The sequence below is a fragment of the Strix aluco genome, chromosome Z (genome assembly GCF_031877795.1).
Source record: "Strix aluco isolate bStrAlu1 chromosome Z, bStrAlu1.hap1, whole genome shotgun sequence".
Lineage (NCBI taxonomy): Eukaryota > Metazoa > Chordata > Aves > Strigiformes > Strigidae > Strix > Strix aluco.
Window position 1 is genome coordinate 73,674,458 of NC_133971.1, and position 24,947 is coordinate 73,699,404.

General features: G+C 40.3%; 1 protein-coding gene across 4 annotated transcripts in view; it reads right to left on the reverse strand.

Moving 5' to 3' along the window:
- LOC141918170 (transducin-like enhancer protein 4) overlaps nucleotides 1-24,947 on the reverse strand; it is a 99,813-nt gene that overhangs the window by 41,288 nt on the left and 33,578 nt on the right. The window contains exons 6-8 of one of the 4 annotated variants that reach the window (XM_074812291.1): nucleotides 17,578-17,652; nucleotides 3,215-3,416; nucleotides 2,783-2,799 (exon numbers count right to left, since the gene is read on the reverse strand). In XM_074812291.1, the coding sequence (XP_074668392.1) occupies nucleotides 2,783-2,799; nucleotides 3,215-3,416; nucleotides 17,578-17,652 (294 nt within the window). Of the gene's footprint in view, nucleotides 1-2,782; nucleotides 2,800-3,214; nucleotides 3,420-4,283; nucleotides 4,314-17,577; nucleotides 17,653-24,947 lie in introns of those variants that run through there. The other 3 variants (XM_074812290.1, XM_074812293.1, XM_074812292.1) reach the window with 3 other exon arrangements.

Sequence of the window (24,947 nt, forward strand, 5' to 3'; positions counted from 1 at the left end):
TTCAGCCCAACTCCTTTCTTTGCAGAAAAGGGTAGGGTACCTTCATTATCAGAATCGTACACTAAAGCGTAAATTTACACTTTATGAGCTATTCTAAAATCTGCCCTGCTTAATAATCTGCATCAGCAAGAAAACACTTTAAAGTGTCTCTCACAATTAAACCCAGGCACAACCTTGTATAAATCAAAATTTTGCTACCATATCAAAACGTTACACTGGGGCTGTATAACATTGCCCATATCCTCATTACATGCTACACTAATTACTACCAGCAGATTCAGAATTTTCTGCACATTAGAGGCTTTTAGAGGAGCTATAAAAAATTTCAGGCACCATTAATTTAAATTTGTATTGAAATTTCCCTTTGACAGATGGCCAAAAATTACTTACTATTTAGAGTACCAGAGCTGCCTGTTTGCACATTAGAAGAGGAAAGGGAAAAATTAAAAGCAAGAAGGAAATTTATGTCACGTTCATTACCTGTTAAATGTTAAGGAGCATTATCCTGCATGAATAAATTATTTCATACAAGCACACAGACTCCAGCTGCTGGCAACTGGCACGTTCTGGCTGACAAAAATCATCTCAAGTCACACAGCAGACAATCATAAAAAGCCTCTCTTAACCAGGAGCCACTTAAGGGAGGACAGATCGATCGAACAAGCGACTAACTGCTACTCTGGGCATCACTGAAAACATTTAAGGAAATTAGCAAACTATTTCACCTTGCAAAGCTGGCAGCAAGCCCCATAATGCCGACAAGCCAACTCGCAACCTGAACACCATGCAAGACAAACATCTACTTATCATTTCAAAGTAAATTGGCACAAAGTAGCAACACCTTCCTCTCCCTCTCGAGGCTGTATGAATAATAGTGCCTTTGATTTATTCCTAGACAAAATCAGCCTTTTTGGTAAAAACACTCCCCATAACACCCATGCCCGCATCAACACCCCAACATCCCACAGACAATACAGAAACAAAACTAGCATTTTTTGTTTAAAAACAGCGATTGGCATAAAGTAGCAGTTCTCCTCATTCACTTTGTTGAGTGAAACGCTTGTTGTTCCAACTGTACCGGTATGCAAATACACTAAAGAAACCAGGTGGGTTTGTATTCCCACGTTTAGGTATCTAGCCTACTCGTACTTGTTTGGATGCAGGAAAAAATAAAATGGACTAAACCTATCTGTTCACAGCAAACAGGAGGTGTTCTAGGGAAATAATCATTAATCTGTGCCCAGCCTCACCACATAAAGGAATAATCCCAGTTTCTAGCCTTCATGACAAGGAAGCTGAAGTGGAATCTGACGTACGCTTGTCCTGTGTCAGCAGATAGACAGCTTCAGTGCCTTTGCTGCTCACAGTAAAAACTGACAGTTCCTGTCAACTCCTGGTTGTTATGCAGAGCCATGTGGGTAACGGTAAAACTGACAACCATCGGCTCAGTTGCACTCGGCTGGGATGTGGCAGAGTTGCCAGTGGCAGAATTGGCACACTGGGGAAGGCTGTGGGCCATGTCCCCACCTGGAGCTGCAGGAGAAGCAAAGGCATAGCCCCTTGCACAGCAGTCCAGTCCAGACAGGTCTCTGGTGGGGGCAAAGCCTGTGCCTGGCACCGTGCTCCTCCCAGCGCCATCTAGGGCACACCAGTAACATCTGCCTCACAAGCTCCTGGTAATCTTATCTAATGCACCCAAGACTCACCTCTTCTGCCATTTGGCCAACCCCAAGAATAAATTACATCTTCCTAAGAAAGGCACCGCTGAAAACTTGACAAATTGGTTGTAAGCGCTCAGTAAGGTGGGCATAGGTCTTGCCCTTCATAAGAGAAGCGTATCTTACATTTCACACTCACCGTCATCTAAAAAGGCTTAATCTTATGCTCCTGAAAGTTGTGCAAGCCACTTGGGCTCTACTCTGTAACTACATGCAGCTACCCGAAGCTGGGCAGGTAACTGCATAGCTGGCAAGAACTGGGTCTGCTGTGAGCTGGTAAACTGCCAGCGACAGTGAGGAGAGCAGACCAATCCAGGAGAGGGCAGGGCCAAGATGCACCTCCCCACTTGCAGCATTAAAACTCCACGAGCCTCTGAGAGACTCTGGTGGCTATCCAGTACAGACAAACATCCACACATGCTGAATTGTAGTCGTATGCATCACTGAATACTCAAAGTTATGAGAGCCACAAGGTGTGTATTACATCTACTTATATGCACAGGATGGTGCATACATGTACGCTGCGGAGTCACTAGAGTCTGAAAATTAACTTTTGGAAAAGGAAGGTGGGATCCTCAGTGCGAGTACCACCTTCGTTGGGGTAGGGAACAGCAGCTCACTCCTCTCCAACTGCTTTGGCAAGGACAGCGGGTAGCACCCCACCTTTTCCCTGTGAGCTACAGAGCTCTCCTTCCATTACTGCCTTATTAGGATATATCAGAATTATAGTTTACAGCCTCCATTTCACTTAAAACTACTGGCTAATTCTTTCTGTCTCATAAGCTTGGGCAGAGACCCCAGGCAGCCCTTCCCTTATATTCAAGAACAGCCTCAATGCTGTTCCACCAAACTCAGTGGACGGCACGTCACCTGCAATTCTAGCTGCTCCGCTACCAGTCACTTTCTAAGTGTGATGCCCAGTCTATGTAGGGCTCTGCTATTCAGTGCAAGTGTCACAAACCAGTTTCACTTTGTGACTTTTTCCACCACTCTGGTCCATTTCAGAAAAACACAGTGTGCAACGCTTTCAAGCCACCCCTTACACCTACAAAATGGAGTCTTACCTTGATGGAGTCTCTGTCTGCATCAGAGCAGCCCCCATGCAGGAGGGGAAGAGGCAGTTGGCAGGGGATGGGGAGGTGGGGCGAGAGAGAAAGAGAAAAGTACTAGTTAGTTTACATAAAATTATACATCTATCATACTCGGAAGAAAGAATCCTGATGTCTGTTAAATAATAAATTACACAGATGTTAACTTTTCTGTATTGTCAATTATTAATACTGTACCGCCAGATTGATAAAACTGGATTTCTAGCATTTGAACACAATTTCTGGCTACCACTAGATAAAAAATACTGAAGCAATTAGCTATGAATTCTCGTGACAATTCCTTTTTTTGCCCCCTCCCCCCCGCCTTTTTTTTTAAAGAGAAGAGGTCAAAAAAAAAAAGGAAAAGAGAGAAATGAATGAAGCCACACACTCATCTGGCAGCCCTACCTCTTTGGTGATCATTATCATGGTGCTTCTTCTCATCTTTAATTGGGAGGTGGGACTGTCCCCCCAGCGCACTGGACAGTGCCAGGAGACCAGCACTGCTGCCAATGGGCGGGATGGCTGGAGGCTGCAAACCCGAGGGGTGCGGAGTGAGCGGCACGGGAAGACCATGTCCATGTGACAAATGCTGGGCCTGGAGTTGTTGCTGCTGTGAAAAACGAAACACAGATATTGAATTTGTTCAGGTAGACAGGAGTTGTCCAATTGATATTATACATGAAACATGGACTAATCAGAACAACCAATCCATTTAATCAACCCAGATATCAGCTTTCACAAACACTCTAGCATTTTAAAACTGTCCATAAGTTTGGACACAACACAATTGGGAAACTTCAGGCTGAACTAAAAGGAAAAAAAAGAATAAAGAAGAGGAATTTTACAATTTTGGTGAAATTTTTATTTCTCTGACAGAGGTATTACATTTTACTTTTTCTAGCAGAAACACACCACATACAAGTCTAATCAAAACATATGTAACTATAAAAGCAGTTATATAATGCAAAAAAAAAAAAAAGCTGAAAATTGAGAAAATTAGTGTTAAACAGTTCTCCCAGCGCTACTGCACAGCATGCAATGAGAGTTAATTTGAAAGAGAAAACCTGAATTAACAATCCAGAAAAGGAAACTGGTTGCAGCCACCGTTTTAAGCCCTTTAAGTGTCCTCAGCGGTACTTGAGCAAATTACTAAAGAAAATCTAATGTAGCAAGGCTTGGGTCCTCCTGTAGGCTTGCTCAATAATGCTGAAATAATTGGGCACTCTGTGCACGTTTAGTGATGCTCGAATGAAAAGCTAGAGGCCTGCCCTTGTACTCTTCTCTAGCTGCTGAGTCTGTGTTGTGACAGGTTTATTTGAGTGGGACTGTGATGCATGCACCAGTAACTGCGCTGACAAGAGTTTAAAGTCATTTTTACCAGTACACTGGCAACACATAGAGAAAGCCCTTGAGAGGTTCAAATTGGAGTGCTTGACCTCAACCAGGGCTGCGTCAAGCTCTGTGTTATACTAACCATTGTGGGGTACATAGATTGCTGCTACTCAATGGGAAGGCAGGGGAGCAAAAAACAACAAACAAACAAACAGGTGAAAAGGTTATGTTAAATATGTCCCAAGAGACATCTGTTCAGGTCTAAGGCTTGCCCACTAACTGTCCAACTAATTTCTGTTCACACAGTAACTTGATTAGCTCTGAAATTTTCTTCTCATTTTCAAGCAGTCACTGCTCAGATTTAGGGTAAACTGAATCAGTAGTCCTCTAGGATTGCTCTCTCCTCCCTGCATGTCTGCATACAGTACTTTGGAAGAAGAAGAAATAAAAAGTTAACCCACTTTGCATAAAAACATTCCATTTTAAATTCCTAATTGCGAAGATTCAAGTCCTAATTTTGTTTTTCATTTGAACCTAAATTCACTTCCCACCCCGCAACCCCGTTCTTTAACTAATCAAGATAAAATATGCTGCTCACTTGATTTTTCCCTCCCCTCCCTAGCATGAATCTTTATGTAAGCTGAAAGTAAAAAACTGAGAGTCACATACAGCATGCTAGGTAACTCATGCAGCACACTGCATGCGCGCCTCCCTCAACACCCCCCTGTGAAAGTACAGATCCTTCTCTTATTCTTGGAAATTCAACCCAGGCAGTGGAATCAGACTGGCAATGGCACGCACATGTCATCTGACCCAGATCAGTGCCAGGGAAAGGAGGGGAATGATCCAAAAGGAAGGTGAGAAAAAAAAAACACAAACAACCAAAGAATAGGGGGAGGGGAGAAGCACAAAAAAAAAGAAAAGCAGAAAGAAGATTCTTCCAGGTGAAAGAGGGAAGGCTCAACCCTTTCCTGGCTGTGAACCCATGTCATTCCAGCAGGTGCTCCTTCTTGTAGAAGTATCAAAACACATTTTTCTTGCATGATGCTCTTATGGAAGGATGCTTCATTTCTCAGAATTTTAAATTAACTACTATGAAACGAAGCAAGAGCCAACAGTGTATTGTTTAGCTTCAAGGTTTGAATGGGGCTGCTTTACAGCAAGGGAACAATCTGGCATGCCTGATTTGGGGACGGAGGAGGAGAGAGAAATTAAAAATAGACAAAATAATCTGTGTTCTGGAGTCTCATTTTAAACAAGGAATTTCCCATTCCTGTTCAAGAAAATGCTATAAACCACTGCAAGATGTCTACCTGAATCTGCCAGTGGCTTGAAGCAAAGGCTTTGAGAAGATCCTGAGAATATCAACAGTGACAGAGCTTTACCCTTGTTAACTATTTCACTGTCGACCAAAGTGCACCAGGTAAGGGACACTCATTGCACAGCCCTGTATAATCTGTGGAGATTTGCCTCCTGACCCTCGTAATTTGCATTATATGACCTCCTCTATGGATACAAGATGGTTTCCTAAGAGTTTGAAGAAAACTGCACTGCAAATGCAATCCCTTTTTTACTGCTCTTTGTTGGGAACCTCTCTAACACAGCTCAGCAAGACAGCAGGACAGACTGCACCTTGGAGTTGAGAACAGTCAGTGTTAGGTTAATGGTTGGACTAGATGATCTTCAGGGTCTTTTCCAACCTACATGATTCAGTGATTCTGTGATTGGATGTACCGAACATTGATAATGCCTCCCACACATAATATGGGCATTAAGAGTAGTATGGTAATGACACCTTAGTGCCTAGCGGCTTAAGATCACCTGGAACAGCATGGCTGGCCCAGTCCGTCTTAATCAAGAACTGATGCATTTTCACTGCAAGCTGAATTGTAGGGAAGCTCTGAAAATAACTGGAGAGAGTAGGAGAAAAAACCCAAACCCACAGCCTTCCTGCTGTGGAGAAGTCTTCTGAGGAGACCAAGCTCTTCCATGGAAAATGATGGGAATGGGAAACCCAGAAGGATCATGGCCCCCGCTGTCAGAAAACTATCATTCACTGATACAGCAGAAATTTGGTGCAATTTAGTCACATTGTAATGGCACAGAGAAAACACTTTTGTTTGAAAACCAGGCCATTAAATAAATCTAACACCCAAAATTCCAATGTAGCTCCACATGCCTGTGCCACACAGGCATGGATAACATGTGTGTGTTAGAATGGGATAAGACTAAACTAAACTAAACTAAACGTTCAACAACAGGAGGAGGATTGTGGACTAGGATTGCATTAGTACAGGAAAGGACTATGAGCTCCTCCAACATGGTAAACAAAGTTGTACGGCAAAAGTGAGGCACAGGTTGGAAAACAGAAATTACAAGAATTCAAGCAAAACACTGGGCAGGCTTTTGCTCTCAGAATACAAAAGAGCAAAAGGAAAAAAGCATATGAACACACAATTAAGCACTGTTTGCTAACAGGCATACTCAAGAAGGTAAAGACAAAGTGACAGCGCATCTCTAACTGCCATTTCTGGACCTTTGAAATCTATTATTGTATTCAAATGCCCATAACATTCACAGCTTGGTTTTGCTTTTCCACTGTCCATGGGTGTCACTGGTGAGCATCAGATTCCCTGGTGGCCTGTACAGAGCTGCTTGGTTACAGTGAAAGTTATAAAAACATGGGCAATTGCTTAACCCACTGGGCATCAGGTTAGTGCTACAAGTGGTAAAAAAAGGTGGTCTCCTCTAGTCATCAAAATGCCAGAGATATGGAAGAGTAACCCAAATGACAGATATGCTCCCCACACAGAAATATTCCAATGAATTTAGATCATAAAATCTGACACCACTTAAAAACTTGCAAGCCTAAAAATGAGCCAACTGAGCAACCACATCATTTTTTTTTGATGTTGCTGTAATGCTTTCACTTCCCACTCCTCCATCTTCTCTTTAATTTGTTATCCTTAGTCATGTTATTTATGAACTCTTAGCATGTGGTTAACTTTAGACAATCACATCACAGTTCACTACCGTATGCGTAAAGTCAAGCATACATTTTCAGTATCAATGCATTATAGGTGAAAATTTGCAAAGGCCATACACCAGCCTTTATTATGCTGTAAATTTTCCAGAACTATTTAAAAATAAAACCAGCAACAGTTAGCTACCAAGAAATGCACTCTACAGAATAGCAAAATAGATTGCAATGTTTTTAGAAAACATCCAACATACAAAAATATAAGATTAAGGGTAAACCCAGCAATCAGAAAGAAGCCAAAAAAGGCGGCTGTGTTCTTTTTGGTATTAAGTTTAGGAAGATGATCATTTACATCAGCTCAGTAGTAAAAACTGAAGTAAAACTTTCAAAACATTTTAACACATGTCAAATCAACATAACATCTGGTTGCTATTAATCTCTTTGGGTTTTTTTTTTAAATTTTCTGTATATTCTTCTAGACAGTCCACAATAAGGAGTAAAATAACTCCAAAGCCTTGCCTAAACAAATGGGTAAAAATGCTTTGCAAAAGGTTCTTATCTGAGTATCACTAATTTTTACAACTTCAATTCTAAATATTGATGCTTAGCTTAATTCTTTTCCCAACACATCTTAAGAGATCAAATTTAAAGTAAAATGTGATAATAAACCTAGTAACAAATTAGCTTCTAATGCTCTCTTGTTATAGTCAGCACATTCAAAACCTATTTTCCTGGAAAAGGTTCAAGTTTTTACTGGATACTTTCCAAGCAGCTCTGTGTTGCAGTAATCTACCACTTTTCCTCCTACAGACCCTGAAAGCTCACAGCCATTATCCACACAATCTGAACATACTTCTCTAACCTGAAGACATTTCTAATGTTAACAAACTAATGTCTCAAAAAGATATTTTATACCTATAGACATACGTGCACTACCCATACCTGCAATACTGCCGGGAGGTAACCTCAAAAAATCTGGATAAAACAGCTTCATTTTTTGTTTGAAATTTGTTAGATGAAGTGATTGATTGCCTAGAGTGAATCATTAATAAGATAGCATAGAGATAAAACAGTAACCAAGATGAAGAGGAAATAAAGACATAAAAACAATGGCTTGAGAGTACACAATATCAATGTCAATAGTTTAAAGACCAGCAAGAAAAGGAAGTCTTTTCGCACACACAGTTGTAAGTGTGCTTAGGATGATATGAATTTTTATCTATCAGGCCTGTTTGTGCCCCTGACATGATGTGCACTGTTTGTACTTACTTTGTGCAGTTCTCTCTCTGCTAGCATACCATTACAGAAAAAGGTTTTTCTGATGTTAAGACACAACATAGTGAAACAGCCTACAAAGAGTCATGCAGCAGTTCCTCCAGTGGGATGGTCCTGGAGCTATATGCATATATATCACATGACTGGTTTGCCATAAAGACACTGTGGTACATACAGATGTAGGGTAGAGCAACTTACTATCCTTACTGTTTTAATGCAGAGTGATCATTTTGCAAATGAACATGCCCAGTGCGAAAGAAAGGAATTTGGTGGGAACTCTAAACACTTGGATGCAGCTGATCTACAGGAAAACACGGACGTCATTTCTGTTCACAAAGGGGAATGAATGCACAGGTTAGACAAAATCTGTGAAAAAGAATGAAAAGGAATAGAAAAGCAGACAGAATAAGGAGACCACCACCACCACCAACAATAATAATATAATACCACCTATTAAAAAAAAAACCAAAACAAATACCGAGCTTTTTAGTCTCTGAGAACCAGTAATTTCTGCCTTTGAAGATGCTGATTCTACAGGAGGAAAGCAAGCTCCACTGAGAAAACTATGGGAGGAAGGAAAAAAAATCAATAGCTGTCATTAATCAGAAGGGGAGCATTTAGAACTCCTACATAAATAACAAAGAAACTATCAGAATTGTACCTCTACAAATTGCCTCAAAGATCTTTTAAGCGATCTAGGAACAAAAAGTCATCTCCCGAATCATATTGTGGGATGAAAGGCAATATATGCAGAGCACATTTCCGTTCTTAATCATATATATAGGAACATCTGTCAGGATACATGTTTCACCATTTGTCCTCCCTTCCCTCCTTAGGGCTATTTTTCACTCAGTGAAACAGGGTAGAGAGAGGACAAAAGTAACAAAAAAATTAATACAAGAGTTGTAGTTTAAAAGGCGAGTATTTTAAAAAAGGGAAAACCTAGTCCCCTGTAAAAGACCAAGTGCACCTTCCCCCAGAATCTTGGAGTCCAGTAGTTCCTTCTTCTGCTTGCAGGACTCCTCTCCATCTCAATTTCACACTGGAGGGTGGAGGGAGGAAGAATTAGGCTTTTTAGAATCACTTTCTTTTATCATTTATTAAAGGGTAGAAATTCTTGCATAAATAATGCCACTTAAGCTCTCTTTTTCATCTCCCCCATCCATTGCTAGCTAAGGAAAAGAAAATCCACATCTCCTGCAAGAGAAGGCCAAAAGCACTAAATGCAAGAAAGCTCAAGGTCTTACCATATGGAACGCCAGTGGTGTGAAACATGCCACACATACCAAACCTCCACTTCTAAACCTTTTCACAAAGACCAATGTGGAGAAAAGAGTAATGATGGCAGTAGATGTGTGTCTTCTGTTACAGATGAACAGATAGCAAAAATCAGCTCTAAATAGGTAGGTGCACACTGGCTGAAGTACCTTATTTCCCAAGTGATTCACTGATGTCCTACCCATAGACACTGGGAAGAGATTTCTTTTCCTCTGGACTGACAGTAGGAAAATGGTGTCTCTGTTGTGACTGTGTGAATCTTGGTCCTTTTCTTTAGAACTAGAAAATGAGAGCAATGCCTATGCTTTTCCCAGAAGAGTCCTAAATAACATTCTAGGGTCCTCACGTGAAAAAGTTTCTGAAACCCTGGGCTACATAAACATGACTGAAAAATGAAAGAAGTATCATCTGAGATGTATAATGAACCAAACAATAAAAGCTAGAAGAAAAATTAAGTAATGCCATTGGTCACAGAGAGACCTGAGTTGCTAAATATATAAGCAATTCTATCACCAGAGCTTTTAATGTGGCAACTGTAATTCACTTCTGAGGTTCCTCACAAGGTATAGTCTAAGAGCCATGTAGTCTTAGCATGAGATGAATGTTACGCATCTCACAGGTGCATTTCTTTAACGTATCTTTTAAAGCCAGTCCTTAGCAAGTCAAATTTCTGGATAGCAATTACTAAGAGGCACACCTCCATAACTCTGTTAAGTGCTAACACTATGTTTAGTCATGCTTACGAGACACCACAAACACACACTGTGTTGAATTTCAGCAAATTGTCTTTGCTTGGGATAAAAACCTGGGTTGCCTGGATTGATCCATTCCTTCCAACCCATTCTGCGTCTTTAAAGACTGTCATTTCTAGTGCAGCTCTGGTCCTGTGTAGAGCACTGTAATGCCTGCTCTTCTCAGTGATGAGCAGTCTCTTCCCACAGGTCAATGTTCGGTGTTAGGACACATGGAAACCATTCTCTCTCTCTCCAAGCAGATTTCACTGAGAGGTGTAGTGTTCTGTCTCTTTAACGTAGTGCCCATTAGTCAAATATTTGAAACTTAAAGTGATTTCTTTTGCTTTAGTGCAGTTTCCCAGTTACAGCAGCTTTGATAAAGGAAAGTCTTGACAATCAAATCACCTGGATTTAAGTTACAGATCAGAAACTGTGGAAGGACCACTTGCTCTTTTTGCCTCAGCCTCTTCCAAAGGTAGAACAGGGAAAGCAGTACTCCTTTGTTTCAGAAACATCACTTGCGTAAGTTCATCAATGCTTGCGCTGCATTCACGTACTAAGTGTCTGTGAAAAGTTCACCAAACAATAGCAAGGAACTGTCTCACTAATAAAAGTCGCTCACTAACATTCTTCAGACAACTTACAAGATTTAAGACTTCTTAAATTCCTTCTGCATGGATGAACTTAACATCTGGAAATACTTTCCTTATGCAGTACTTTAGTTTCCATCCCAGTTAAGCACTAAAGCCCTCACTTTAGCCTGTGTTTAAGATTGAAGACACCAAAAGACCTCGTCACACACCTGAAAAAAAGCAAATGCTTAACTGATCCACTGTATGGAGTCCTGGTCCTCATTCATAGCTGTAGGCAACAGCCTATGAAGTGTGATTGGGAAGAAGTCGAGATGACAAGTGTACAACCCTGTTTAGAGTTGATACCAGAACTCTGTGGTATGAAACCATGACACAATAGTAACTGTCTTTAGGCTATACTGTACAGTAAGGACACATATTTAAATGGACTGCATCTCCACTCTGTACATAAACATTGTTGATTTTGTAATGAAGCATTTTTTGGGAATCCCCTGCCTCACAATACTTCAAAACCAAACAGATCCTTTACACACTTTTTTCTTCTTTTTCACAGCACTGGTACACAGTCATCACTGAAGGTAATATATAGCACATAATGGACTAAGAGTCTGATAGAGTATGGCAAATCTTTATTTGGTTGGAGACAATTTCCATATACTGGAGTACAGACCACCTTGGCAACAATATTTTCTCCTTTCTACTGTGTGTGAAGTGAGAACATACAAAAAAAACTCATAAATTAAATATTGTGTATGTTCATGCTGCAGAACATGATGAAAATTCTCTGTAGGACTCCTCATATCTGCACTGATTAATCCTAATTCAAAAAAAGATATGGTGGTCACATAGCTTTGGTGCCAGGGTTTGGAAAATCTTGAGAAATATGGAGGCAGAACACAGCTCTCCTGCCTGATCAGATACAGTATGTAAGCCGTAACACTCATGTCATATGTACTTACTTAAACATAATGAGCAGGGCCTCTGGCATCAGCATATCGGCAGTGAAATGTAGTGAGTGGTCTGCACCTCACACTGCAATGTTATTGACTGTTCATATAGTGATAGACCAATATAAATTCAGTAGCTATCACAGCTACTCAAAATAGAAGGAAAAGAGGAAACAGTGGCAGCCCATTCCAACTGTAGCAACGGTATTTAAAATCCATCCTCAGAGCATTTTTTTCCAGGAAATACGGAAGCTGGAATTACTTACATTCTAATTCCCTCAAAATCCCTAAAAAGATCCTGTGCTTCATTTTCAGCTTCTTTAAATCAGGATAATGCTGCATATGGAAGAGATTTATTTAAATTAGGCCTCACCTGCAAGGCTCTCTCCGAAGCTGGCACCTGGGAGTAAGGGGAGAAGAAGAAAAATCCCGACAAAACACCTCTTTCCCCAAAAAAACAAAGTGTCTTTAACCTGGCCAGACTTCAGATGAGTAATTCAAAACCAAAAGTGCTCACCCAAAAGCCTTCTGTATCTACAATTCTTTCTACACTTCAATTTCAGGCACTAGGCAGCACCAAAAACTTTGCAGGACCATATCATCACATAACCTCAATACACAAACAGCAAACAAGAGTAACTAAATGGGGAGGAATGAATCCCAACATTTCTTCAGGGTACAGAAATAAACACAACTCAAAGCACGTACCCATTAAGTCAACCTCCTCTGCCACCTTTCCACTGGAACAACCTGTGTACAACATACAGCAGGTGGCCAACTTGTTTTACAGCATTTAAGCTTCAACCACCGCTTAACACATCTTTGAACAAGCAATACAGAAGGGTCGAAGAAACAAGTGACTGTTGCCCCCATGCTACAACACACTTGCTTATTCCACCGCCCTTCCCAATCCTCCCTGAAGCTTCCATGTCTGAACACACACACTGGGCCAGAATGACTTTACTATACAAACTGGAATCAAAATACTTCCCCTCAGCATCATTGGTTCAACCAAAACCTCCTTGCTCTTTTTCACAGTGCAAGCACACACGAGAGGCAGAAACAACCCACCCTCCGCGAGGAGTGGGATATTCCTCTGTACATTAAGCACCAATGCAAAAAAGCACCTTGGCATTTGGCAGCAGGAGCCCCAGACCACTGGCACCACAGCAACCAGAGCCTGCACTGATGCCAAGTTTTTATTACAACTTGTGTGCACTTATTTGTACCATACCGCTTTCAAAGGTCTCTGCACCTGTAATGGCATACTGTTATTTTTTTAAACAGGGGGTGTTCTCCACAGCGGTAAAATGGACTACTGGTTTGAAAGCAACCAAAAATTACACACCGTTTGAAATGGACCAAACAAGCACCTCAGCCTCAAACACAGGGTAGAAATTGTGACAAGCAGTGTACTGAAGAGGGAACTTTACAGCTCGTTGATTATACGGGACAATACAGAAAGAGACCTTTCTTCCAGTAACTGCCATTTGCTTATTTTTAAAGAGGATAATAAAAGCGACATAGTAAAACAAAATGCTTAAAAATTAAACCAAAGCTATTTTTTTTCACTCAGATGTATAGAATGGTAAAGAAAAAATCATTTAAATCATTTCCTTAGTAATACAAGTAATATTTAAATAGATTTAATAGTGCTGCTCCAAACCAATGAATTATGAGTTTAAAACCTATTAAAATGTAATGTTTTTTTCCTGAGCTGAGGGAGAGAGATTTAAATCCACTGAATTTTAATATTTCAGCTTGAGCTGCAGGAGGTAGAGAAAGTCCAAATGAACTATTCCATCAGCACCATTCAAGCATGAACATTTTAATCAGTTTTACTTCCTTGGAGTTCTCCAACACAGTTTACGCTGTCATTCTGAAAGCACTTAACACAGAGGGTGTGAAAAACCACCAAGGCTTGTTATTGCCTTCACAATTGATGGCAAATAATTTTGCAGACTTCCTATCATTAAAATGTCACTGCTAAAAATTGAGGTTCAGCATTTCTTGTGCTAAACTGCATTTTCTTTGAGCACCATCACATACCTGTTCTTAAGTTTTTGGTACATTTATCTCTCTCCGTGTGATAAACAGCCATACAAGCAGTAGCCTCCACTTCTGCCTTACTACCCAACTGCAATTGAAAACTGACTATTTTAAACAGAGGAAGAAAAAAAACTCTGATAAAATTCTTATAAAGCTACAAGTTAATTCCCTGGTTCCCTTATTAAAACGTAACCACATTCACACAGCATGTTCCAATTATCCATATAACGGATTAAATAAATAAATAAATAAATAAATTTTAAGTGAGTTAGATGACTCAATTTAATAATACAGGAAATGAAAACATAATTCCTAATTAGATCATATTACTGATTTAAGGCTACAATTTGTGTGTTGTTCCAACAGTGTGATCTTGCAGATTCTAATTTAAAAACACAGCAGCTATGACACATGACAAGATCAACTGGATACATCACACTGCTCATCCCAATACACCCAACCTGCAAAGCAGCTCTGGATGTGCATTACAAATTGTTCCAAGCAAGAATGCTGCACCATACCATCCATGGCAAACACCAGATGCAGGGTCTGGATGCCTGCGGATTTACAGTCCTCCTGCATCATGCTTATAATGCCTAGTTTTGGTTTAGTCTTTCTCCCTGCATCTCTCCAGAAGATAGATGATACTTAACTTGTTTCAGCCCGTCAACAGTTTTAAACTGAACATGACCTGTGAAAGAAGTCATTATAACTGTGTTTCATTCCATTAAACACAACTAGTTTATTGTCAGGAGAACAAGCAGTCTCTCTGGGTTCCAGGCTCACTTCAGTATTTTGCATTTAAACTGCATGGATCAGTGATTTGGTTCATTTACCAATGAAGATAGAATAATATTGCAAAGTTAAAAGGTGCTTCATCAGATTCCATTAAATCAGAGCACATTCATACAAAAATACATACATGTGAAACACAAGGAGAGACATGATTTGTGCACATTCAATTCTTCTCTTGTGCCATCCTCCATTCTGATAAAATCTATTTTAAACTCAAACCCAGGGTTCCTCTGCTCAAACAAAAGGGGTTTTGCATGAGTGAGGTGAACTGAATAGGGCCCCCAAAGCACAGAAAAACTTAAGCTACAGTTGTATTTCAAAAACTCAGACACTGCTTATGTCTTTATCTAATACACAGCTCGATGGGTAACCAAGAGATACATTTTTAAAAACTGTAAAGAGCAAATGAACTTCAGAAGCTTTTAAAATATCACAAGGTTAAAAGAACACAAACTCTGTCAGACTTATCAAACAGCAATATAAAATAAGACAACATAATTAGAGATATAGAAAAGCCATGATTTCTAATTACGTTCTTTGTTTTATTTTTATTGGTATTCACTTTACAAAGTATGACATGCCTTTTTTAGTCCCGCACCACATTTTCAGACTTTAAATCTCTCTAAGTGCAGACATAACATTATTGTGGGTATTCATGCAACTAGAACTTAAGCTTTTTTGATACCTTGCTATCCTATTTATTCCATTCTTTTAAATGAATCTCTTAAAGACTGGATTAGATAACTTCTCTTTAAACCGATGAACACAAAATTTTCAGTCTGTATTGCTTGTGTTTCTCTAAAACTAAAGAGAGGGCCACACAGCATTTCCTAAGTCAGCATAAAACAGGAGAGTGAAAAAAGGCAGCAGAGCAAGGTAAAAATCAGTCTTGTAAGGGAGGTGAGAGCTGCCCAATTTTAATGCACAAAACCAAAATTCAGGTATGAAAATTTAAGGCAATAGAATTTCAACTGACTTGAAGACATAAATTCAGATAGCAACAAAAAAACCCAGAAAATATACTTCTGACTGGTAGGGGAAGACCAACAGAAGCTACTGCCAGGCTCCCAGGCAAGTGTCTAGTCTGTTTATTCTGTATGGTTTAGTGGTTCATGAAAGCAGGATAAACTTAAATAACGAGTGTAATGGCCAGTATCTATAACATCACATGTCTTACATCAGTCAATTTATTCTTTACTAGAAAGCAAATTGCTTTTTGCAGTCTTCCTAATACATACAAAGATGAATGGCAAAAATGTACACAAGTAGACTGTGAAGTATTCATACACATGCATATGCATGTACACACACAAACAGTACATGCACATATACACACATGCTACTTAAGCATATGCAGACACCTTTAACAAAGAAGACAACCTTTAGCTACTTACTTTATGCAAAGAATGTTAATAGAAGGCAATATTTTTGGTTAGGTAATGAAAACTAATTGGGAAATTATTCATCTCCCACTCTCCCCACTGGAGCGTAAAAGACGTACAACAAATGTTATTCATGATTCTACACGACTCGCTCCGATTCACCCCCTTCTTTCTAACGGGCACTTCAGAGGAAATAAAGGTTACTCTTTTCCATTTATATCTTCTAATTGACTACTAGTGTTTTCTTGTGGTCAGAGGGATACAAAATAGTGTTAGAAACAGCCTATTAAAAACAAGCTACAATCAGACCGCTTCTCTGCACTACCGTCAGCAATGATCAGAGAGTCCTGATTTCCTTGTTAAAAGACAGAGGCATAATTGAAGCAATATCTTCACTTCAGATTGATTATTCGGCGACCCTTATCCACATCTTCACTCAGCAATTTGAATTTTAATGAAAGTAAATGGAATAATTAGCATTTCAAAGTCTGTTTGATACACTGAATAAAAAAAAAGGAAAAGACTTTTATGTATAATCTATACACAAAAGAAAAAGCATTTGGGAGGGTGCAGAAGATGGGAAGTACAGTTGTAGTGTCTTCATTAGAATAACTTAAACAACTGCTTGCACCAGCTGCATAATTATACATGTGAATAATGTGCTATTAAGCTATGACTTCTCACCTTCATTTTATGTAGTGTGAACAGCCACAGCTTTTGTTGTTATGCCTTTCCTCTCCAGTTGTAAAATGTAAAATGTGGCTGCCCACACCCATAAAATCTCACAGGACTGCTATACCAAGCTAATACCATTGGTAATAAAGCTTTTACAAGAGAGGCTCCACACACCTGTATTTTTAGATGGCTAGGACCAGGACGCCTATGAGCACACTGGTGATGAGTCATTTTGCAATCGATTTTGGTTGTTCGGGTTTTTTTTTAAAAAAGTATCATCTATTTTTTAACGTAAAAATAAAAAAGATGGTGAATATTCACAGTCTTGAGCCACCACCCAGAAAAAGATGTGGGCAGCAGGGATGGGAAAAACCCTCCTAAAGCACAGGGTGTCATACAAAGGGTAACTGTTACTGTGGCTGCAAAAGCAGAAAGGCACAGGGTATGCAAAGGAAGAAATGTTACTTAAAAGGGACAACAAAAAACCAGATACTGACCCAGCTTCAGGGAACGGATACAACACAGACATTAATTACCCCATTAGTCTTCTCGGCACAGTGCAAGCAAATGTTTTCAGGTAGTAACCAGCTTTCATGAAGATCAAGCTACTGAACTTCACCACTGCCCACAACTTTTGCCTATCTGATGGAAATGAGTTCATCAAGAGAGAAAGAAAAAGAAAAGCTATTTACAAATACTATTAGAGCTAAAATGGAAAGACCACATACCCCAATGATTGCGTTCAGTTCTGCCATGGTCACTTGCTTGGCACGCTCCACAGCCTGCACCACTTGTTGCTGGTGCTATAAATGAAGATCAGAAACAGAATAAAATTATTTGCTTTCTAAATTATTAAGCACAGATTCTTCCTTTTATCTTTTTTTTTTTTTTTTGCTTTTCAAACGCATGCAGGGCTTGAAATAACTGTTCTCTAACAGTCACATTCTGTGTTGATCTGCAAGAGTATCAGATAAGGGGAGGATTTTTTTATGCCATTACTTGCCAGGAATTACACCTTTGCTCCCCAACAAGCTATTTTACAACTTGTCGAAACAGGGAACTGTCTTCCTTTTGTTCATCAGCACAGTGTGCTCTTCAATTTACAAGTCAACTTAAAATGGAAGCCACTTTCCTTACAGCCCCAGAAACTTTTGAGATTAAAAAAGAACAAACACCAAAACATACTGAAAAATAAAGGTATGTATTTTCAACAACCACATGGCACCCACATCACTGAAGGATATACAGATTCTCCTTCTAGGTACATTTCAACGCAGCTCAACCATAACAAAGAAATTTAAAATGCCATTCACAATTCTGTCAATCACATGAAAGAGAACTAATTATTTCAATCCCCAACATGTAAATTTTAATAGCTTTAAAAGTCCATCAAAAACACATGGTCTAATTAACAACACAGTTTACAAGCTTCGGTGGTTATATTATCTCAGTTTGAGTGATACTCTATTCCTGCAGTAAATTCAAAATTGCTGTATGCTGAAAACTGATTGATATTTACTTGAAAACACCAACTACAGCTAAAATAAGGTCCTCATCTTGCAACCTGATCTGTGCCTGTTCAGAGCTCCACCAGTGGCCAATTTATCTGCACAGGCAGTCTCGCATGATCAGGATTACATGCAACAAATTGGTGCAAGGGCGTGTCAGGGAGAACTGCAAGTAGGTTGTGTGATCTGCACTGGAAGTGAGTCATCTCTGATTTACAGCCACAGGTTGAACACAAAGAGGAGTGAGGTCCTGCCTATCTTGAGAGGTGCTGAAACCATAACAATGAGACTTTGTATTGAAACCAACATCTAGATGTTCGTTGGCGCTAAGTTTAATGCAAGGGCTGAGAGGGTCTCTTTAAAGCCTCCAGTTTGCCCTGCCATGGCTCTGTATCCAGGAAGAACAAAGCCAAGGTACAGACCATGCAGCAACACCTCCTGTGCATCCTTACCAGGAGCAGAAAGTTGCATAAAATAAGGTGGGGACCCAAATCCTCAAGACTTCCTCTAACACAAGAGTAGGTAAAGAGCATCAGAAAGACTCCCCAGGCAGCACCCTGAGCCCCACTGGGAGAGGGGGCCATAAGGAAGGGCTCCTCTACCTCAGGGGCTTAGCAGTCTCCAATCTGCCGGTTCTCAGTGCAATGCACAAACAAAAATGGCAGTTTCACTTATAAACTTTCTCCCATAAAAGCCCTCAGAAAAGCAAGACTAAAAATCCACCCGTAACTGCAAGAAATGCTGACCTCAACTACAAAAAATGGATAAATGCAAATAACGAAGGAGGTAATTTAGAAACACTCCCGGAAGAAAGAAAATGGTTTTAAGGTTTGCTTGTTTTTAACCAAAGAAGAGTTAAATGAAGAAAATGCCAGGAAAGCAAATAACACACTGCTGCAAAGAGAATCACAGCAGTCCTGTTTAGAGTTTTGTACAGCTACAGTGCTAACATAAACCAAATCAGTCACTTATAAGCAGACAATGTAAAGAACAAAAAGCAGTCCGAACACGAGCAACCGTGTTCTTGGCATTCAGAAAAAAAGAAATAAAACCACAGTGGTGTATCAATATCACAGATAACCAGTAAAAAGGAAATTATGGTATTCAACCCTCAAGTTTCTGACCGATGTGTTATCATCTCCAGGTCACCACATGTTAAGAACAGGTACAGCTTTCATTGACTATGTAGCTGAAAGCCTGGTGACACCTGGGTCTATATGGCAATGGGATGATCATAAAAATTACACCACCATTTTCTGGTGGAGGTCAGTCACACCAAAAATGGCTCATAGCATTTTTGATCAAGTAATCAAAAAAAAACCCCAAAATGGGTTTTACAAATCTTTAAAATTATTTTCCTTGAAAAAATAAAATAATTTACTGATAAGTTTACAGTCATCTTTGCTTTCCTACCATTTCCCCAGGTAATATTTTTTGCACTGAGGCAAAGAAAGGAATAGCTCTTGATTTGTATATATGAGCGTTCAATTCCAACACCCATTTACTTAAATACTGTTCCCAGGGTCACAGGTAAGAGAAGAAAAAACTTCTGAGGGACCTACAGAAAGCTGGCCTGAAAATATCAAAGTTATCGTAGAAGTGGAGTAATTCACCCACATTTTTGAAAAGTAAGTCAACTCCACAAGAGTTTGAATGTTTTCCTTTTCTTTATAGAAAACATAGAAAGAATGGCTCTCAGGAGTATTTGAGAAAAACATTACTTCATTCCCAGGTGAGGGGAAGAGAAGGTGGAGGGGTAGAATACCAAAATCTCACTTTAAGATTTCTGCTGGAAAACACTGTAAGACAGAATTTCCCTAAGCAGCCACACAAGGCATCTTTCATTGATTCTAATAGGTTTGGGATCAAGCCTTCACGGAGAGGAGAAAACCAATGGGCCTTGTAACACTGAACCTAAATTAGGTATGGTAGAGACAATTAAAACTGTCCTATTGCTAGCTGCTTTAACACTGATTTAATCTTCAGCAGCATAGTATGCAAAAGACCCAAAATAGATGGTCTGTAATTAGCCTCTCCATCACTTCCACCTCGTTGAAGGAACTGAGCAGACTCTCACTCAGCTCCCTGAAACTCCACGGGGCTGCCTGCCCCAAGTGACCACAGGGCTACTTCGAGTTACAGGTGCAAATCACACACTCCAGTGGATAAAAGACACAGGACAGTTGAGTCACGCCGTGGCATGGCACAGTGCTGCGCAAGGTTTGAAGAAGCCCACTGGCTGACCCTGGCGTTTCTGAATCCGGGGCAGTAAGGGGGGCTCCAATATCAGGTGGAGATCTCTACATACAGAGAAGGAGCCAGACCCAGCTCAACGGACCCGCTGCAACCCAAAACCAAGGTGGGGCAGGGAGCCCATGGGACTGTCGAGCCGGACGGCAGCTGGTTGTCCCAGCCCGCGTGGGTTCCCGAGGATGAATGGCTCCAGTGCTTACTGTGTGCCTGGACGCCTTCTCTGGACAGTGTGCCAGTAACAAGCAGCATTATGTTAAAACCAAACAGTACATATTAGGCTGCCCATCAAGTGATCACGTAGTGATTTACCACCAAGTAAAAACAGCAACAACAAAAAAAGAGTTACTTTTTACCAACCAAATATAGACACAGGGTTGCAGCTTTCAGACACATTTAATGCTAGCCTTCCTCTGTGCACACAAGCAAATGACAGACCCATTTTCTTCAGTTATGGGAAAACAGTATTTTGCATTGCATTTAACAGGCCAGAGCAATGAACTCAATACCCTGCCCTGCCTGTCAACACAGACTAGTATCATTTCTCCTTTTTAACTTCTTCCCCATCTCTTCTCTTCACCACTTTTTGCTTTTTGTAATGAGAAGTGTGTCTGCACTTGCCTTGTGTTGGAAAATCACCTCCTTTCAGTCTCACAGTGGGTAGCAACAATGGAGACCACAAGAAGGATGTAGGCTTTTCCACCATCACAGTGTCTCACCACACTGTCTTGTCACCTAGCCCTGGCTCCTGCACAGGCCTTGCAGCATGGTGGAAAATACTCTGGCTTTTTATACCATGTCAGAGCTCCTCTCAGCTCCCAATGACAGGGGAGCCATGCTGACAGCAATCGAGCAGCTGAAATTCCCCCTGGCATGCACGCACAGATGCTGGTGTCAAAAACACCCAATTCTAGCCCATCTCCAGCACAGCCAACAACATCCAAAGCAAAACTCACTGAGCAATTCACTTCGCAGAAGCAAGCAGGCTCTGCTATGTTTTATTCATATTATTTTGTTGTTCTGTTATCTGTTTAGAGGGAGTACAGTCCAGGTCTTTCTTAAGAACTGCAGCAGTGCCATTCTGAAAAGCCTGATCTAGGGTGGGCATAATGAGATGAGGCCACGCCAAAAACACTAGTGAGAACTGGAGAGCAAATACACATTTACCGTGGAGTAGAGCACACACTTAGAAAACTAAAAGGGGCCAGCAGGGTCACTGCATCCAGGCACTGTAACTCAGACAAGGTATAATAAACCACTTCATAAAAATGTAAGAACATAATTAGCAATATATGCATAAATTGCTAATAAGATGCTTTCCTTGGTAGAAGGATTAAAGATATCTGGCAGCTTCCTTGTACTTACTGTTTCAACTCTAGTCTGGGGCAAGTCTAGGATGCATGAAAATAATTTTGTCTTCTCAGCCTCTCAATCTCAGACCAACTACTTGCTTTTGAATAGCATTTAAGGACTCCTGCTCTGCTTCTATATAATGGATCTCACACTCTTCACCCAAACTTACTGAACTTTAGAAGCACCTCTAGGGAATGTACAGAGAAGAACAAGCACATTATGGCCCATATCTTGTAAAAGGAAAACCATCAACTAATATTGAAATGTTTGAAAGGAAAAGACTGCATGCAGCATTTCCGTTTTCTATGTTTGTCTGCAAATATGCATCCCAGTGGTGGGCATTTTATAGTACTTCTAACTATATTTGACCACCTTATCATGCATGGGGAACTGAAGATCCCTTTTAAAGAGCAATCCTAGCTTATTATTAGCTGGTTCACTGGCAGTTGGAAGGGAAAGTGTGTCTTCTGAAAAAGTTTATTACAGCCTCCTCCAGCCTACATAATGCTTGTGGTGAGTGTGGCATGAAACTTGACAGGGGACAATACTGTGAACATTTGTCTGGCTTCTCAAGCAGCTTTTGCAGGTTGTGCTGAGCTCCAGGTTGCCACAACTACATCGTTAGCTGTAAATCAGCCAGCTTGCCTGCGTCTCGTGAATATAAACACAGTCAGTATTTACTCAAAAGAAAGTAACCGTGATATATGAGTATCTCCAGCCACACTGAACAAATACCACTATTCAGCACATGAGGTTGTTCAGCACTCAATAGCCTACAGGATCCCACAACGACAGCCACAGGTTGCAATCAGCCACACAGGTCACCTTAACCAGGCAGGAACCAGCCCTAACTTCAAAGCCACAGGGTTGTGCAAGTGTCACGCTGTGTTGCAACTGGTAAATTCTGTTGAGAAGAAGCAATAAATTAGCTTTAGACCCAAAATGAAATGCTTATTACTGGCTAGATCATTTGATGATGTGAATATCACACTATCTATACCAGCTGCAGCAGATCAAAACTAAGTTAACTGAGTGCTAACAACCTCCAAGAATTTACTTACAACCCTGCATGCACCCCCTCCACCTTCTGCAATACTTTGAGCACTCTGGTATTTCACGTCACAGGGAGATGGAAAATGACTGTTGCAACACAGGAAGCCTGCAACCGCAGCAGAAATTGAACACACATCACCCCTGAGGTCCATCTCATGCCTTGACCACAAAGTCACTCTTTGCTATCGAAATGGGAAGCTTGTATTTCTTGGTGCTGTTTTTTACAGTCTGCTTAAATCAGAGTCAATGTAAAAAACATGGTAACACTTGACTGCGTATTTAGATGGGTTAGGAACTTTATTTTCAGTATATGCTTAGATGATGTACAACACAGTAAAACTGACTGAAGCCTGGAGAATTTCCTGAATACTAAATTGTCCCCTGAAACAAAGCAGACCCTAGTACACAGTAGAGTGATGTATTATGATTGCCTCCTTTTCACAAGATCTCTACCAATTTTGGCCATGATTTCTTACTTCTAAGTGAGTTATCACAAGCCATTGATTCCTTACAAAGTTAACAAGCAATAAGACAAGTTAACCTGGTGCTATTATGAGGTAATAATGTTGCCATCAGTGCATGTAACCACTGTATTTTGTTCATTTTTCCCTCAGGCACAATACCAAGGAGCCTGATCACATTTTTCAGCCACTATTCCACAATTAAGACTGTATGCAAAATGCATAAACAGCAAAAGCATGCTGCAGTTCTCTATTAATCTAGATTATGAAATACAGAGACTTCCACTAAGACACTAACTTTTTAAAGACACAAACCAGAAACCAAGACTAGAATACTCAAATCTGGAGACCAGTTCTCTTTCCTCATCAGCATATGCCAATATAAATTGATTTAAATAAGTGTTTCTACTAACAGAGGTCAAACAATTACCCAGATTTTCCTAACTCCAATATGAAAACTATCACGATCAATGGTACTGTTGAGACATGTGAAAAGTTTTTTTGTGCTTCCCCTTTCAATCCCTCTCTGCTGTCTAGTCCCCCTCCCCTCTTGCTAGGTAAACTAAAAAGCACACTTGCCTCCACACAATACAAATGTGTACACTGGCTTTTTGGAATTGCTCCCTTTTGTCTTTGTCAATGCATGTAAAAACGATGAAGTTGTGAATTTTTTGACCTTTCCATCTACTCTGTAGTCCAAACAACTTTGACACCACGCAACATGCACAGAGGAGGAGCTGTAACACTTGGTAAACAAAACTCGCAAACAAGTGAAGGAAACTATGGGCCACAGATATAAAAAGCTGAGGCTCACTAGCATAGAAGCTGTAAGAGAGCCTGTTTTCAGCTCTAAAACTGCTTAACTCAAAACTCTGATCTAAAGCCTAAAACAGTAAATAGCAGTCATTAAGCACTCTGACACTGGTGCACTTAAGCACTCACTGGGTGGCACTGTACCCATGACAGAAGGAGCACAACATCATTTTCTAAATTTACAATCTGGATCATCTCAGTTGAGTACTTACATAGTTCTTACAGCTAGTGTATTAATGACAAGCTACTGCAATGGCAAAGTCCAGAATTACCTTAAAATTGCTCTCCCTGCCAATTTGATGGCCAGGAGGTTGTTAAAACAGTGATCAGGGCCCTTGGCTTATAGTTCACCATACTGCATGTCAGCATCACATAGGAGATTCTCCTCGATAGAAGAAAAGAACAAAGTACAATGTGCAGCCTTCAGAGCTTCTTCTCCTCTAAGGCAGGGATTTAAAATGTACCAATACCAGCTTTCAGGAGAATGGCTCCAGGGCGATTTAGCTCCAGGGACAGGAAACCACAATGCATAGGGGAGCAGAGAAAAAGGACAGAGCCGTTGCTTACCTGAGTGGGATACCACTAATATCAAAGCTCAAAAATTTACAGCCTTTTTTTTTTTCTCCTTTTATTTTTTTTCCTCAATTCCACATGAACATG